The following is a 17,219-nucleotide window of genomic DNA, read 5'->3' as shown; positions in this document are numbered from 1 at the left end:
TTTGAAAGCCTAACAGAAGGCTGAAAAGACAACACAGATGTAGCTATCACAATTCTCACCCAGGTTGCTTTGCAACAAACCACAAGACTTCACCATTACCACAACAAAACAGTGAGAAAGCCGCAAGGTAAGCTGCTTTCTCCTTTATCTATGAAGACTTCTCATTCAAGCTTTATGCTTGTGAAATTCTCATACCATCTGACTACATCTCAGTACTTCACCACACGTTCCCTTTGCAGGAATCTGGAACTCCGTTGTGAGAAGAATACAACAGGTTAAAAGTGAAAGTGAGTTATTTCCCAATGAATCTGCTATCTGTAAGACAGGTTGAGAGCTGAGATGCTTAAAAGACAGCAAACTTATATCCATAAATTACTCCTGTCTTCTACAAATCTTAAAGTAAGAGTTTAGCTTGTTAAAGAAAGGGGATGGGAGGTTCCTAAAATTGTCAGGTTATAAAGTAAGCTTTCACCTTTTAATGTGGCACAACTCCTTGCTGCAAGCAGTATCCATGCTAAGCAACAAGAGGTGTCAGTCTTACTGTGTAAAGGGGGTTCACGTTGTCTGAAGCGGGAATGGCAAACTCCAAAATAACTAATGGTTTTCTTTATTCAGGTTAGACATAACAAATGTCAGATACAGCAGTTAGTCTAGAAAAATACATTTAAAAAAATCTGCAGCAGACCGTGCTCCCTGTAACAAAATCTTTCAAAACCAGTTTTACAAATTATTCTACATTAATGTAAAAAGAAACTCAAATTTAGCATCATGGATTCCATCAAACTTCTCTCTAACAGAACATGAGTTTCACTTTTTGTAGATGTTAGAATTTGTAATATATCTTTCTAATGCATCCTGTACATATTAAATAACCTGAAAGGCTCCTCTTGTAGTGCATTAATTTAGCAAGCACACTCAGTATTTTTCCAGTACCATTCGTATTACAGTTATTTGCCCGCAAATGTAATTAATATCTAAAAGTGCACACAGTTAGGCCCCCCTCCCTCTCCATAACCTGTTTCAATGCTGAAACCCAGACGTAGACTGGAAACATTATGCTACTGCAGCTACTCTACCCACCGTTAGAAATGTGCGACTAGAACATTCTTAAACTATACAAGAACTGAATTATATACAAGAACCAAAAGGACAGTCTGTATTTACATAAGAAACTTCCACTACCACAGCATTGTACCAAGAACTCAGTGTTACAGTCGGTATTTACTTAGGTTTTAGCTGTAGATCAGTATAACAAAACCTAGCTCAGGAAACACCCTGAAAAAATGAACGTATGTATTAAATATGACTTTGTTATGCCACAAGACAAATATCCATTGCTGGATACACTTACAAGTTCAGTGTTCGCAATAGTATGCTGTTCTATAAAGCAACTAAGAAGTTCCAGAAAGGTCACTGGGGGAAAAAAGAGGAAAAAAAAAAGGAAAAAGGACAGCAGATGTCATGTGAGGAATTAGACCTGAATAACTAAACCAAACTGTTAGCATAAGAGAGTCACTGCATGCAGAAACCCCTCGGAAAAGCATCATACCGGCCTGCATCGCGTGCTGTATTGTAATACACGTGCCTAAGATGGAACTTCACTGATTATTTTTTTCATAGAACTTTTCCATACCAAGTGGGAATATTTTAAGGTTAAATTCCAGATTATCCAGTTTGAGATTTAGAGCTTTACTCTCCAACAAATCCAGTGTATGAACCTATACTGTAATTTTCAAATGCTACTGTAAAAAAAAAAAAAAAAAAAGGCAAACTATAAACTTTTAATTTGCTATTTTACAATGAATTTTTCAAAGAAATCCAAACAAGCAAAGTGTTGTCTCTAATTTGCATTAAAGTGGTAAAACACTTCTCCTGTTTTTCCCCTCCCCCAAAAGTGCAAAAATCAAGTTGCTTCTTGGTCCACAAACATAATACATCATATACAGTGAGAGATTTTCCTCCTGATGGAATACTGCTTCCAACCCATCACTTCCAGTTTGCACTCCATGAAAATGTCAGCGTCCAAAGATGGCATTCAATTCCAGCAGAATTAATTCTACAATCTGGTTCTGGTACACCGTATGGACTGCTATGTTACCAGTCTCTTTCTCTGGTTTTAATAAGGTTGGACCAAAAACTATTGCTATGCTCTGATAGGTCATTCGGTTCTTTTCTCCGTTTTCTACAACTCTGAAAGAGAAAAAAATAAACACAAAGAAGATGTATCAGTGCTAGAGTAATGGGATGACAGAAAAGTAGTCCAAAGCAAATGACTATTCATGATATTTAATGACTGCTGGTCTTGTAATTAGCACAAAGCTGCTGCGATTCCCTCCTCTGCAAAAAAAGTTTTGTTCTGTGATACTATTTTTGAAATCCTCACAATTCCTTTAACATAAGACAGTAAGCATCACAATTATGCCACATACCATCCTCCTGATGCTCTGCAAGCTTGTACAAATACAGACTGATACATTCCTTTTATCAAGTCCAATATGTGCTTTTCTTGCATAGCGGGCACTGCCACCTCCCTTTTCTTACCTTGATTATTTAGCTTTAAGGGAGTATTGGCAATACAAAGCCTTTCCCTCTGATTCTTACCTCTTCAGGTGTCTGAAGAGCACTTGCATAGTGTCCTGATTTGGTTTTGGCAACTGTTTGATTAGATCTTTAACAGCATTGACACGCTGTCTCGGTTCTTGCTCTGCAGAAGGAAGAAGTGTAGAAACAAAACCTCAGTAATTCTGTACAAAAAATTAACAGACTGGGGCTAAAAGCTCTGACTTCGCGGGGCTGATATCAGAGAGCATGCTGCCACCTCCTGGGCAGCCTGTATATTACTGAGAGAACTTCAGGTAAGCCTTGTGAACATTCATAACCAAAACATTCTACAATAACCAAATTGCTCCTATTGAGCAGAACTTGTATCAAAAGCACAGAACTGCTTCCCATACTTACTAATTGCATTGACAAAGTCATTGAAGTGGTTGTAAGTGAACAGCGGCTCTGGCAGTTCTCTGAAAAACATCTTTAGAGCTCCTGTGATGACATGTATATCTTCCCATTTACTGTCATTTAAGTCAAGCTTCTCATCTGAGAGAGAAAAATGAATAATTAATGTTAATAATTTAACTACAAAGGCCTAGTTAAAAATGTTAATTCCTTTTCTCTCCTGCGTTTATGGCTTTTAAAATATGGAAGATGGGTATCCTGCTTCAGCCTCTTCACTGCTGGGTACAGAGCTGCAACAGTGTGAAATCTTTTACATTTATAGGTGGCTTGAAGAGTACTTTTCAGAACAAATTCTGTGTGAGATGCTCATAAGGCTGCATCACAGCAACCTTGCATGCTCTTAGAAGGGCTAAAACACTGTCAACAATCCAGCCCAATCCAGCCATTCCACCCTAACCTGAAAGCGGGTTCTCTTCAGAGCCTGTATGAAAAGAGGCAGTCAAACTCTGCCTACTGCACTACGTGCGGTCCTACCAAGGAGGCTTTCCAGAGAAGAATCTCAACTCTGGAGGTAACACAGAATTTACTTTTAGACCTGATTAATCAGGAAATGACTGATCAAATCATAGTGCTCAGGTGAGCTACTGTTCATCTTCCCACCTGCAGGCTACCTATTGATTCCCACTATAGCACTATACAGAACACTACATACACTATAGCACAGATACAGAAAGAGGTTTTATACATGAGAGTACTGTCAAGCTAACAATCCCCACACTAATCTTGCTAAAAAACATTAACTTACAAGTTTAACACTAGTAGAAGCTTGGCATTCTGTTTTCCCATAAGGTATGTAGTTTGGGGTTCTTTAGCCATTTTTTCCCTCTTGAATTCTATTACCACCTTTCTTCAGAAAAATGCTCTAGCAATGTCTCCATGTAAGACCAAACCTCCAGGCTGTTAGGGTGGTGGTTTTTTGTTTATTTTGATAGGGTTTGGTGGTTTCATCTTTGTGTGTATGTGTGTGTGTGTGTGTGTGTGTGTGTGTGTGTGTGTGTGTGTTTTTACACACTAAATTCTGCAATTTTGAATTAACCTTAAGGATGGCCATCATTTCTCAAGAAAAGCTGCAGTTACACATTAAGAAATCATTTCTCATGAGTTCTTTCAAACTTCAAGCAATCTGAAAAGCTAAGCTACTGTAATGTAGCTGATGAAGACTTACCATGATTGACCGCAAATCTTAGCTTCTGTATCACTGCAAGATTACCACTAACTCGGTATAAGCCATCAACATCTAATCCTAAAATAAAGGGATAAACCAATTTTAATCTTTCATGCATACAGGTTCTGAAATCACTAGGCTCCTTGCTCACAGGTCTACTCTGTAAAATCAAAACCTAAAGCTGCCCAGTTAATCTTGTGCTAACGATCACTTGGCTCGGCAATAAACATTTCTCTAGATTTTTTGATGGGCAGGGCACATCACAGAAGGTTTAGTTTGCTGAAAAAGGTTTTGTACTATCAAGCTCAAAGTAATCTTCAAAGCTCCCTATGCAGAAGAATAGGAGTAAATGAGGTACTGGCTTCAAGTTTTCCCAGTAAGACTGGAGACGCCATTTAAAATGCTTGTAGTGGGTGGAGGGAGGGATATATGCAGAGTCCAACATGCAAGAACCGAGTATTTTGTGGATGTTCCATTTTTCAATTTATGGTTAAGAAATATCAAATCAGGCATAAAAGAGCATCTCAAAGTTGTCCAGTGACCAGGTTTGCACGAAGCAACAACGTGCCTGCATACTCACTACCCAACAGCCTTTAGAAGTAAACGGGTAGCCCTTGCTTTTACAGTACTGTAACACTCAGCCAGGGGAAGAAGAAAACTGTCTCTGTGGATGCTACTGCAATTAGTCAGAATTGATTAGCAGGTAAAGAATTAAATTGAAATGCCACTTGAATACAGCACGAGTCAGTGCCCCTGAGAGGGTGAGTGTTGCCAGAATACCTTCAGACCCTGTGGCTCATAGAGTAGTCTGATGCAATACAGCACAGTTACCAGCACCATCTGACATATCCCTTCTCCCCATAATCCACTAGCCATTCCTTTACAAAAAGAACAACTTTGATGTGCGTTGGAAGTAAAAAGAGTTGAAGTAGGAAAAAAAGCTGCTCATTTCTGTCAGCTTCCCCTCAGGTATTTAAAAAGGGAAAACTTCACCACCATCTTCACTGCAGCACTATTTTAAAATATAAAAAATTTTTTTTTAAAAAAAGGGAAAAATAGCCCCTCTCTGTCAAACTGTGGACCTCAAATGGAATAAAGCCTGCTGTTACAAACAAGAAGGCAGTTTGTCCAGTTTGTTGACCTACAGTACCACAATGGAAACGGTTATTTTTTCCCTTCCAGGACACAAGGCAACAGCACTGAGAAAGAAGACAATATGCTGCAAAAAGTCCTAAGTTCCCATGGAAAATGCCTTAAAATTCACTTCTGGTATTCCCTCGTAAACACCCTGATCTCAATATTATATTCTCAAATTAACAGACCATCTGAGCAATGGCAAGAGACAAGCAAGAAGCCCAATCTAAAGTACAAACAAGTCAGGAATTACAACCAAGAAATTAAAAAAAAAAAACACCGGATAAGTCCTTGGTATCAGACAGCTCCCATCAGACAGTCACACGTAACTTCTCAAAGTCTCTCTTCACCTGCGGTAAAACTTTGTTGATAAGCTCTTCTATGACTTGTTGTAATTTCTCCTCCTTTAGACCCTTACTGCCAAAAAGCTGTTCAGCATTCTCCTCATTGTGAAAGATACTGAAGTAGATCAATTCCTCTGCTGTAAGACTTCCTTCCCTCTCCCCATACTGGATTCCACTGGATACCTTCCCACTCTCAAAAACTCATTACCGACAGACATATGTCAGATTATTTTCTCTAACAAATCAACAGCACATTAAGGATTAAAACATTCAAAATTAGACAGCGTGATGAGCAAGAGGGGTTTAAAGACAAACATAAAATTCACCATACCATGTTCCTCAACATGCTCAATGCACAGCTTCACGAACTTTGGCACCGTGCTGTTTTCTCTTTGACACAAGCTGGTGAGATTGGAACCAAACACTTGATCTGGAACCAAGTAAAGAGACTGATTTACAGTGGAACAGGACTGGAGTGACAGAACTAGTTCAGGTTAAAACCTCTACAAAGAGCAAAAAGTACTGGATACAATTGTTGCATTAGAGTGAAAGGGAGTAAAGTTCTGAAAAGAGTCCTTAACAGCTCCCAGAAAGAACAAGTGTCAGCAGTCACCCAAACATGAGTCTAGGGGGGAGGAACTTTTGGTACTGAAATCGTTATAATCCATCAGAAGAAAACTTAGAAGAATCATACAGTCATTACTGCAGTGAAAATTTAATGGATTCAAATGTTCTGTTGTATTTCATTCCTCTCTAGAGTTCAAAATATATAATCTTTGAATAAAAAAAAAAAATCTGAACAGAAAAATTTTAACCCAAATGAAAGCATTCGGGGAGAGAAACGTTATTCTGCATTACACCTACTGTTTAATCCGGCATTACATATTCATTTAAGAGAAAGGTTTCAATATTGAGCTTATTTCTAACACATTTAAGCTCTGAAACGACTACATAAAAGATAGAGCTTTGCACAGCTCTGACTGCATGTGTGACTGTGCATAGGCAACATGGCCGCAAGGTTGCAATTCAAATACAAGTACTTATGGACAACGTCCATCTTTTCAGATACTGTGCATCTTGCTCTCAGAATTACACAAAAGGCAGTGGGAATGCTCTCTGTCATAAAATAGAGCAAAAATGACAATCAGCTTTGGCAGAGAACATGTTGCAAAGTCTTAGTGTTTCACGGACACGTTAATTCTCCTTGTTCAGATCAGATGGTAGCACTGAAACGTTCCCCAGACTCATATGGTTTCATCATATGCCCAAATAACAGATGACATCCCAAGTTCAGATGCATGAGACTGAAACACGGTCTTGAAATATAGAAGCAAAGCTCAGACTCAAAAGGAAGAAAGTTTTATTTTATCTTTTGAAGGCAGCATGTAAGTGACCATCTTTGCAGTACTTAATACATTTCACTTCAGAGCTTATGCAAGAGAGAAACTGCTCTTGCATTTGAACCATGCATAGCATCTAGCCCATTTTTCATGTTTAGTAACAACATTTGCATTTGATAACTGCTTTGGGAAATCCACACAGCACACCAAACCAATTATACAGTAAGAAAATTGGTATTACTAGCTGTACGCATAAAGGCCAGCGCCCCAAAACATCTCATTCCTGCTGCTCCTACTCACACAGCCAGCTGTATAAGCAGAATCAGTAGCAAAGGGTTGAAAAAGGCCACGCAGCAGAAAGGCAGACTAGCAAGCAGCTGTAGCAGGTAAAACAATGCAGATTAGATAGGACAAGAAAATACCGGTATGTAACAAAATTATTTGCTGCAACTGCTTCTGACCATAACAATTTCCACACACAGGAGAACCTTACTTGTTTCCCCCATTTTAAAGCAGCTTTTGTAATTCTGTTTTCCCATGTAAAAAATGTTTAGCACAGCTACTTCTCACTTTGATGCATGCTGTTTCAAGGGTGTTTTGTAAAAATTTTTCATTTTTTCAGCTCATATTCCATTTGACAAGCTTTCATTTACTAAGCTTAATAGCAGCCACAAAGTACACTGGGCTTCAGATAAACTTCTGTATTTTTCACTCATACAGTAAATGTAAAACTGTACAGCACAGATCCAACTGTTAAAGTTTATGTCATGCTTTTAAATAAAAACAAACTCTTTGTTCCTTAGTGTCTTTATTTAAAAATCCAATCATCAGCATGCACGTGTACAAGTTAAACTTGGCTTAGCATTCACTATTGCTCATGGCAGCAGTTATGTCATTGAGAATTCACATGAATTCTAAGCTGTAAAGCAGGGCAAAAACATCAAAGTCTGGGAAAAATGCCTCCTTACTTCAAACAAAAAATTCATCACTTACAGTTAAATTATATTTGCAGATACACAAATATATCAAATGCTACATGCAACAGAAGCACATCTGTTAAAGTATGCAGTTAGGGAAATCACAGTCAGATTTGGTCTGATATTTGCCTACCCATCTGCTATTTTGACCCTAGTAGAGCACCACCTATGAGTCCTGCTAAAGCATACAAACAAATAAATTAAGTTTTACAGTGAGTACCAGGAATTACCAAGAAGAAATTTACACAATCACATTAATTTAGACCTGTTCAAAAACTCTTCTCTTTCAGAGTTCTTACAAATGTGATAGATGGAAGTATATATTAAGCTATCAATCGTTTCATAAGTTGGATTCAAGAATATCTATAAAACTCATTCTTTGTGGAAAAAAAAAAGTCCAAAAAAATGTATAACATAAAAAAAAGGTTAGGGAAAAAGGATGTTGGAGTTGAGATTCCTTTAGCCTCATCCTTTTTCTGCCTAAACATTTCATTTCTAATGAGATGGCACATATTTCTCTGGTTCCATCCAGACTAAAAACATCCCTGTAAAACATGAGCATGTGTTCAGCTCAGTAACAAAGGGACAATCTTCCTTTCCCTCGTTTGCACAAACGATTATTTGGCTATACAAAATTCCCAGCTCAGAGCAGCAGACCAAATGGACTTTCTAGCTCAGAAGCGCTGTGATTCCACAGGGGCTCCTGGGCTCTCATTTTCCACTTCAGTTTTGCCAATAATGGGATGAAAAGGACATCCTTGACAAAGTTTAGTAGCTAACAGCATTGCTCAGAAGACTCAGAAGAACAACAAACAATCACCAGTTTCACTATCCAAGACTTGTTAGGCAGGCCACATTCATGTTTTACTCTAAAACTAGACAACATGAACCCCATTTTACACGTGAATTATCAAATTCAGTTTCTCAAATTATTTCCTTTGTTAAAAAGGTTCATTTACCCTTAATGTAGCCTTTTTCACGGACAGCCTGTAATGTAGGTCGTCGTGTGAGAAACTTCTTGAGCTTCGTTTTGGTCTTTTTCTGATCTGTGGCATCTATATTGCTAGGCATTTTCACCGCTGGAAGTAAAAATACAGTTAGTAAGAATATTCACAAGAACAACTTTTTTTTAACACTGGTTCCTTGGAAAAGAAATTCGACAACAAATACAGAGAAACAGAAAAAAAAAGAAAATAAACCATTCAAATTCACATTGCATTCACATTTTCCTTTTTTTTTTTTTAATTTCTTGTACATAGCATCCATTTTTCAAACTGCCAAGAGGCTAACCTGTCACCAAGTGCTGTGTGTGAAAATAACTAAATAGTAACTTAAAATAAACATGGAATTTAAAACATATAGCTGTGTTTCAGAACTAGCCCTGGCCCTCACCAAGCATTTTAAATTAAATAAATACTTCCTTGCAATCTACGTGCAGCCCAGAAGTAAAGGACAAAACAGACTGCCTGATTAATATATTTCTTTGCAAAGAAAAATTTCTGTGGCTAGAAGAAATTTCTTTCAAATTCCGAGTGTGAGATTAAAAATGTTTCATTTATGTAAGTGATCCAATATAGGGTTAGCAGCTTACTGAAACTGAAGTGTAAGTTAACAGTGAAAATATTTACAGGTGCTGCACCATGGACAAAAAAGTAAAACTATCCAAATCTGTTTCGAATAAGGGCAAAGAGATTCTTACGCAAAACAATTTATGCCAGAGAAAACAAAAACATCCAATTACTTTTACACATTGGACAAAAGTGAGTATACCTTGAGAATAGATCATTTCTTTACTGCCTGTTTTCTCCTACTTTTTAAGTATGATTAGGAAAACAGATAGAAGTCAGAAACTGGCACCAAATGGAAAATGTCCTCTTGAATTCTTTTCTGTTTACACACGAGTGAAGACAAGGTAATTTTTTTTTTGTTTTGTTTTTGCATTCCTAAAATCAATTATTGGAAAGTTTTCTACTCACAACGAAGTTTCCTAGAGTCTTTATTCTCTTTTTCTTTGTCTTGTTTTTCCACCCCAGGAGAATCTGGTACCTCATCTTCTAATGCTTCATCAGATTCTACTACCTATTACATTTAAGAAGATAAAGGTAAGTTTACCAATTCAGAGAACACACCATTAAAAATACATTTCATGTAGACTGCTTTACAATACACTGCTATTTTCCCTTTCACTTAATTCTTTCCAGAATTCTAGATGCCAAAATTATCTTCAGAGATGATACCATTCTTGCTGGCAGTAACTTTGAGAAGCATTTGGTCATAAGACCCAATACTGACAAAAATTTAATTACATCAACTTCTTTCTTCCTCCCAAATTCAGTAGACATCAGCTGTTTCATTCATATGTTCTGCAACAGAAGCACCTGACTGATAAAGTCAAAATCAATTTCTACAGCATTTATCCTGATTCTAATCTCCCTAGTTTAAGTTTTCTGTGACAGAAACAGACTGCCAGTTGGAGAATTAGGCCTCTGTCAAAGTACACACTGAATTCAGTCCAACAGAGTATCGATACCAGGGTCCAAAAGCCTTGCTCTGTGGATTAATGTTCTTTCAGCATATTGTCAAAAAGAACAAAAAACCCACAGTTAAATGGAAATGCAAATCATGTTGCTGTATGAGGGCAGATGCTGAAGAAATTGTCTGCTGCCTATCACCTAGGTTGCATTCCATCAGGAAACAAGAAGAAAGCTTCCTTTGGTCTCAGTGCATAACACCAGTTAATTTGCACTTTAACTTGCACAGCAGATGTGAGCTTTAAACAACCCTCATTCCTTATTGTTTTTCAAAAGCTTCAGACAGACTTTTTAAAATGTCACCAGTCAATATACTCAAACGTTCAATTAATGTCCCTGCCAAGGATCCAGCTGCCACTGACATCATGTGAACAGGATTCTCTTCCTCAAAGCTTTTCAGGATTGTTAAGTTTCAGATCTCCTGGATTTGAATATATCACCTAGAATTTAGGTTTGTAAAATGGACCAAGTCAAAATTTGTGTGTGTAAAAACAGAGCAGATATCCTTCACAGATATTCCTTCTATATAACATATTGACATAACAGCTCCCTGAGGGAGGAGAGAGACATGAATCTAAGCTGTAGCCTTCCTTTGGGCTTCAGATCTGAGCAAGCCACAGCCATCATTCATTCACAGTTACTATCACAATAGAGGGTTTTCTTCAAACTTAAGTTTGTTTCAGATCTGATTCATTTTTGTACCCAAAACTTTCAGTGCTTCAAATTATCAGATGGTCTATATCAGGTATATTTTTCCCTGTGCAGTATTAGGTCTCTACGCTTTTGATTCACACTTTAATTTAGCCTGAAGGGAATAGCAATAGCAGATGCTGAAGTAAGCATTCTTTTGTTGGTCGCCCTCCCTTTCACCCCCCCCCCCTCTTTTCTTGAGAGAAAAAAAGCTCATTTCTGAGGAGATCAGTCCACACCTCCCAGTTCTTAATCCAGTGGATCACTGCTCTTTCCTTGGCACAACAACAATTTTATTTCTTATCACTGGGAATCATCATATCCCCAGCCCATTCCCAAGAAAATGACAAAATGAAGATGTATGTAATTACTACAAATAGCTCATATACATTATTTTGCTAAAAAATACTACCTTGAAATCAGAGCCTTCATGATTCAAATACCTACCTGATTGTTGATAGTGTAGTTAAGGACTTTATACCATTCATTAATGAAGCTGTCATTATCAGACTGAATTAAGAGCTCAGTTCCCTGGCGAGTTTTTAGCTTTAAAGAAACAAAAACAGATGTCATCAGAACTGATAAACATGCTAGAACTCCAAAATCAAATTACATGAAGTTAAACTTCGCGCTGGCACAACTTTCAGATGATAAATAGCTACTCTAAAATCAGTAAAAGCACAAAGTAAGTTGTCTTAAAATTGAAAAGCATATCCTGTACAAATATATTAAGAATGGACATCTCCTGCAGGTACCTAAGTGTGTGATTTACAGAGAAGAAATGCAAAAAACCTGAAGTTTTTAGAGACCATTTTTGAAATTGCTTGAATGCTTAGAGTTTTGCATATAGGTAAAATAATTTACCTCAATGACATTCTTTTTGCTGGATTTGTCCTTTGAAGCCCAGTCAATCAATGCCCCTTTGAGATCCACTGTAAATTCTGGCTTGGACTGATTCACACCAAACTTCTGGAAAAAAAAAAGGAACAATGATGATGAACTTTAAGAAAAATACAAATAACAAAAGCTTCCAAGATACATAGACTTGCAATTCCTGAATGTAACACACTGTCACTTGATTCACAGCCTACGCAATTTAAAGCAAACACAGCATCCTGCCACAAATAAACTAACGTAATACCAGAAAAACTGAAACAAACAAAAAGCACCAAAATCTCTTTATTCATGCCTATTATGAACTGCTCAGCCTAAGGATTTTAAAATTCCAGTAGTTTTAAATTCTGATCAGATTTCAGCAGACTTGTTCCTGTTGAAAGTGGTAGAAGTCTATGGAGAATCTGATCATAGCTTGATTCTTGTGGAAAGTCTCAAGCATCGTCAGTTTTTACATTCGCAGAAGAAAATCTCTTTTTAAATGTTCCCAGTGATGCTTTCTATACTAAATCTATTCAGTATTTTCCTTTAGCATACCCTAGTAAGTAAACAGAAATCAATTTCACTGTCTAGCTTCTAAAAAACAAGTAACCAAAGCAACTAAGAAGCATTTAACCCATTATCAACCGATTTGGAGGAACACAGCATGAATAAGAGCTATCTTTACTTCCTACTTTACCACTACGCTGGGTATAGCCAAGTACTTCTACCAGGGTCACAGTATACATCCCATAGCTTTAAAACATAATTTCTCAAGGAAGACAATTTGCAAACAAAAAGCTAATTGTTAGTAAGTTTTGTTTGCTTTTAATGTATAGAGAAAGCATTAAGTCAATTGGCTGCAGAAGAAAAAAATTGATGTACATTTGGGGGACAGTCTACAGCATCAAATCCATCACAAAGCTTCTTTTCTAGTTATGAAATAATAATAATTTAAATATATATATTTTGTGCTCATGTGACAAAATTCAAGTTGACCCAAGTCTCAAGACAGCATCCTTGCTGCAAACATCACAAGGCTTCCAGTCTGTACCACAACAACGGCACCTGAGGTGAGAAAACACAGCTCAAAAAACAGAACTAATCTGCTGCTTCTGATTAAATTCACAGCAAGGATGTTAGTTAATGCTGTTTTAGAAAGGCTGTTTACAGCTAGAACATCTTCCTACCTGATTCCTAATTAAATGATGATCAGAATGAAACAGCCTAACCTGTGAAATATCAGAATGAAAGAATACTTCTAATTTACACAGTGTCAACTAACATCTGAAAAAACTGCCTGCTTTCTATCTTGATTCTCAGATTTCTCATCTAAGGATGTTTCTTAATAGCTTTTGGTTGAGTCCCAGCTCAGAAATGGAGTTCACAACAACCTTCGTGCATGTTGGAAAACATTTAGGGATGGCCACTGGAGAGAGCATGAGACTAGAGCTGAAGTCCTCTACAAGATGAGGGATTTGTTACCAATGCCTTCCCCATGATGCTGAGCAGCAAAGGAGATGACCTGCAGTGGGTGAAGTCAGTTAGCAACAGCCACAAGTGTTTCGACCACAAGGAGTGGTTCCCTGCTGCCCTCTGGTATGCCCCACTATGCAGAACTCCAGGTGGCAGCTCCCACATTAACTCAAAACACCACTGTACTTTATCCATTTCTTTTTCTTTTTTCTTCTCTTTTTTAAGCCTGACTACCTTCAGCACAACCTGAAAAGCACAGGACAATCCCTCCAAAAAAGAAGAAAAAGAGCCAGCTATTAATGGTGGGAGGGAACAGCCAGGGAACAGCCAAGCAAGCACTCTAAGCCTCCCTACAAAGCACCTCTGATCTACCAGAGTATCACAGACTCATCACAAACTTAGAATTTCCTTGAAGAAAGAAGTTTAACCTTCCATCTCTCCTATGAGCTTCCCTACCATGGTTCTTATCTGCTCCTGCCTGTGTGGAGATGAGAGGCCAGCCACCACTGTCCTCCTCAAAACCTTCCAGGAGCAAATCCCGAGCAAGGCTGCCGAGACGCTCAGCTTACAAGGGTTAGCTAGAGGCAACTGAATCCTTCTGAAACACACAGGTTCTCCTGAGTGCAATAATAAGAAAAGTTGTTCCTTTAGCATCCTGGAAACAGAGCACATTGCTAGGTCCGCACTGGTCAAGCCACATTCAGCCCTTACTCCCAGTTCTGACTGCAGTTCTCTTTTCTGCTGTCAGAGAAGTTGCAGAGAGCAGAAATGAAAGAGAAAGAGGGAAGAGGTCGAGAACATGCTGCTGAGAAAAGCCCTAACATAGTAAGTTGTCCTAGAGTCTCTTCTGACAGATTTTTCCAGGATAAAGAAATAGTCATGGGACATGTTTATGCAATTTTCAAGGCAGAGATAATTTCCCCTTTTTGGAAAGTGTAATGACTGTTGTTTTTTTTCACTCAGACACAGATGCTGAGTTGCATGAGGACTGCCTTGGAGTTATGTGCTGACATCAGAATCACACTTTTTCTTGTTTTCAGGAGTTGTCTCCACATCATGGGTGCAAGCATAGGACAAACCACACAGCCAGTAGTGGGATATATTTCAGCTTTTTTTGGAAATTGAACTGGCTTTTATGTATAGGAAGACACTGGGAAACACAAATGACACCAGCCAGTCTAATAATTCTGTTCCCAGTCAGTTTCATAGAACTTTCTAATTCCATGTCTTCTTCAGAAATAGTGCCAAGGGACAGATGCTTCTGAAGTTCTGTTACCAGTCCCAAAGAACTTACAGCTTGAACAAGAAGAAAAAACACCAAGACATTCTATTTTACCATGGCAGAATTAGAGAGCTTTTCTGAAATCTACTATAAGTATTTACATTTCAAACATTCATCATTATTATCAGCTGAGCCCTGTATACTCAGCTGTGCAATACTGATGAACTACAGCAATGTACATACAGCACTCTTGTACACTGTAAGGAGTGGTATGGCACTGTAAACAGAGCTTGCCCACATTAACTGTGAAGAGCACTTATTTCCTTGATCTTTCAGTGGGAAGTTTACTCACTTCTGGTTTACCACCAGCACACCTGACACTGAAGAAATGCAGCTATTATATAAGGTTGACAAACAAATCCTTCCAGCAATTACTGTTTACTGCTGTTGCTTTTCTTTTTGAAGCCCCATCACTAATATCCATCAGTAGCTATTACATCTCCTTCACAACAAAAGAGAAAAGCTTTCAACATACTGAAAGAATTGAAAGAGAGATGAGTGAAATCCACTATTTCCCTTACAGAAAACAGCATTTTAAACAATATAATGATGCACAAAAATTATGTGGCTTCCACACACACAGGTTCATTGGACAGAAATAAAAAGAGCTGCATCATTTTTAGCACAAGTTTAATTGAAAAAGCCTACAGTTACTGCCTCCTGACAAAAAATAATAATAATAGAGCCATGGTAATCAAAAAGTGCCATGTTTTCAAGGATCTTAACGGAATCCAAAATATTTAGCACTCTCTCCACTCTTCAGAGAGCACAGGAGAGATAGCAATGTAGTTACAGTGACCACCAGATTACAGTCCTCAAAAAGTCAAGAAGTGATACATTGCTTTTAATGTTATATAAGATGTGTGTATACACACACACACTTCTTTACTATGAAAGCTTTAGTTTGATTCTGGTTAAATTAATAATCAGCACTAAAACACTAAGAACTGCTTATATAGCCAGTCAATCCTCTTTTTCCTTCTAACAAGAATCTTAACATTTTCTTCTTTTCCACCATGAAACTATCATATTAGCTACCAACACTTTTTCCAATAAAGAGTACATCCAAGCTTGGCAGCTACCCTTCAACATACGACTAATACAGATGCTTAAATTATACATAAGGAGTTCTACAAATTTATATCAGCTTTATGTATGTAGCATATAGCCAGAATGCCATGGAGATCTTTTCCTTTTTTTTTTTTTTATTTCAGTTATAGCTGACATTAACCAATATCATGTACATTGATGTATCAAAGGCACCACAGGAGCCTTAAAAACAGTCTGAATTAGTTCTGTTAGAAAGAATTAGACATAGTATCTGTTAAAAAGAAACAAAACGTGACCACATCATGCTGTTTATTAGTTAAGACGCTGGTGGTTCAAACGTTAGGCAAATCTGGGATTAGAACTCAGGCGCTGATGATAATAGTTGATCTTTGTTCCATTAAAACAACTACAGCATTATTACAATACACTTTTGTTAATTTGTATCTTAAAAAAAAACCAAAACACTTTGAAAAATAGCAAACAGGATACATAAGGTGTTATTTGAAGTGATAAAACTTAACTTTTGGAACGTTTAAATTTACTTTCAAGATTAGTGGCAAATGGCCTTAGAGCGACAAGAGGCATGCAACATGAACACATACACTGAGAGCTGAAACTTGGGCAGAGTTTACATAGGTGACAGCAGGTCGACGACTGAGAGCATTTTTCCAAGAAGAAAGCAGCGAGAGCAAGAGCTCAGGGATTGAGAGCCCTTGGCAAAATGACTTGACGAGAAAAGGAAGAAAAGTGATGAAGTCACAAAACAATGCACAAAAAATGATATGGTTACATCAATTATTAGACACAGCTAAAAAATCATCTTCTGCTAGATGAAGAAGCAAAGAGGAAATTATTCTCTCATGTCACATAGACTTGACTTTACTCAATTAAAACATTGATAAAGATCAAAGTTTCTGACAAGAGAGGTGCAATTTTTAACGTCCCCCCAAACAATCTTGTGCGTAAAGATCAAAAAGAGCATGTGCTGCGTAAGCCAAATGCAAACATGCATACAGTTGATGTTCTCCCTTGACATTCTCAATTTAATTATAAATATGACAGAATAAAGTTCTGCATACTGTCAGTATTTAACTGTTTGATGCAGAAATACTCTTACTATATATATATTAGTGATCACAATACTTTTGCTGCACTTAAATTATCAAAAGAATTGGTAACTTCTTTTTTCCACTAACGGACTGTTTGAAAGTTGTAACACAGCTCACACTGCTCTCCCCAGCCAAGCAGAGTATTATCATTATATTACACAACTATTATCACTATATTACACGACTATTATTATTATTATTTTTTTTTTTAAGCAGATCATTCAGTCTGGCATACA

General features: G+C 37.5%; 1 protein-coding gene across 6 annotated transcripts in view; it reads right to left on the bottom strand.

Annotated features, from left to right (window-relative positions):
• Positions 1-591: 591 nt before the first annotated feature.
• ARHGAP12 (Rho GTPase activating protein 12) overlaps positions 592-17,219 on the bottom strand; it is a 68,854-nt gene continuing 52,226 nt past the window's right edge. For 4 of the 6 annotated variants that reach the window (XM_052693798.1, XM_052693802.1, XM_052693803.1 and 1 more), the window contains 10 exons: positions 16,477-16,599; positions 12,058-12,159; positions 11,641-11,739; positions 9,949-10,051; positions 8,932-9,051; positions 5,987-6,085; positions 4,178-4,255; positions 2,959-3,093; positions 2,602-2,704; positions 592-2,190 (listed from right to left, as the gene is read on the bottom strand). In XM_052693798.1, coding sequence (XP_052549758.1) covers positions 2,016-2,190; positions 2,602-2,704; positions 2,959-3,093; positions 4,178-4,255; positions 5,987-6,085; positions 8,932-9,051; positions 9,949-10,051; positions 11,641-11,739; positions 12,058-12,159; positions 16,477-16,599 — 1,137 coding nt within the window. In that variant the 3' untranslated portion in view covers positions 592-2,015. Of the gene's footprint in view, positions 2,191-2,601; positions 2,705-2,958; positions 3,094-4,177; positions 4,256-5,986; positions 6,086-8,931; positions 9,052-9,948; positions 10,052-11,640; positions 11,740-12,057; positions 12,163-16,476; positions 16,600-17,219 lie in introns of all 6 variants that reach the window. The other 2 variants (XM_052693800.1, XM_052693801.1) reach the window with 2 other exon arrangements.

This window comes from Tympanuchus pallidicinctus, unplaced genomic scaffold, assembly GCF_026119805.1.
Source record: "Tympanuchus pallidicinctus isolate F22 unplaced genomic scaffold, pur_lepc_1.0 scaffold3, whole genome shotgun sequence".
Taxonomy (NCBI): domain Eukaryota; kingdom Metazoa; phylum Chordata; class Aves; order Galliformes; family Phasianidae; genus Tympanuchus; species Tympanuchus pallidicinctus.
The sequence above is the reverse complement of the archived record's forward strand: the minus strand, read 5'-3'. Positions and strand labels throughout refer to the sequence as shown.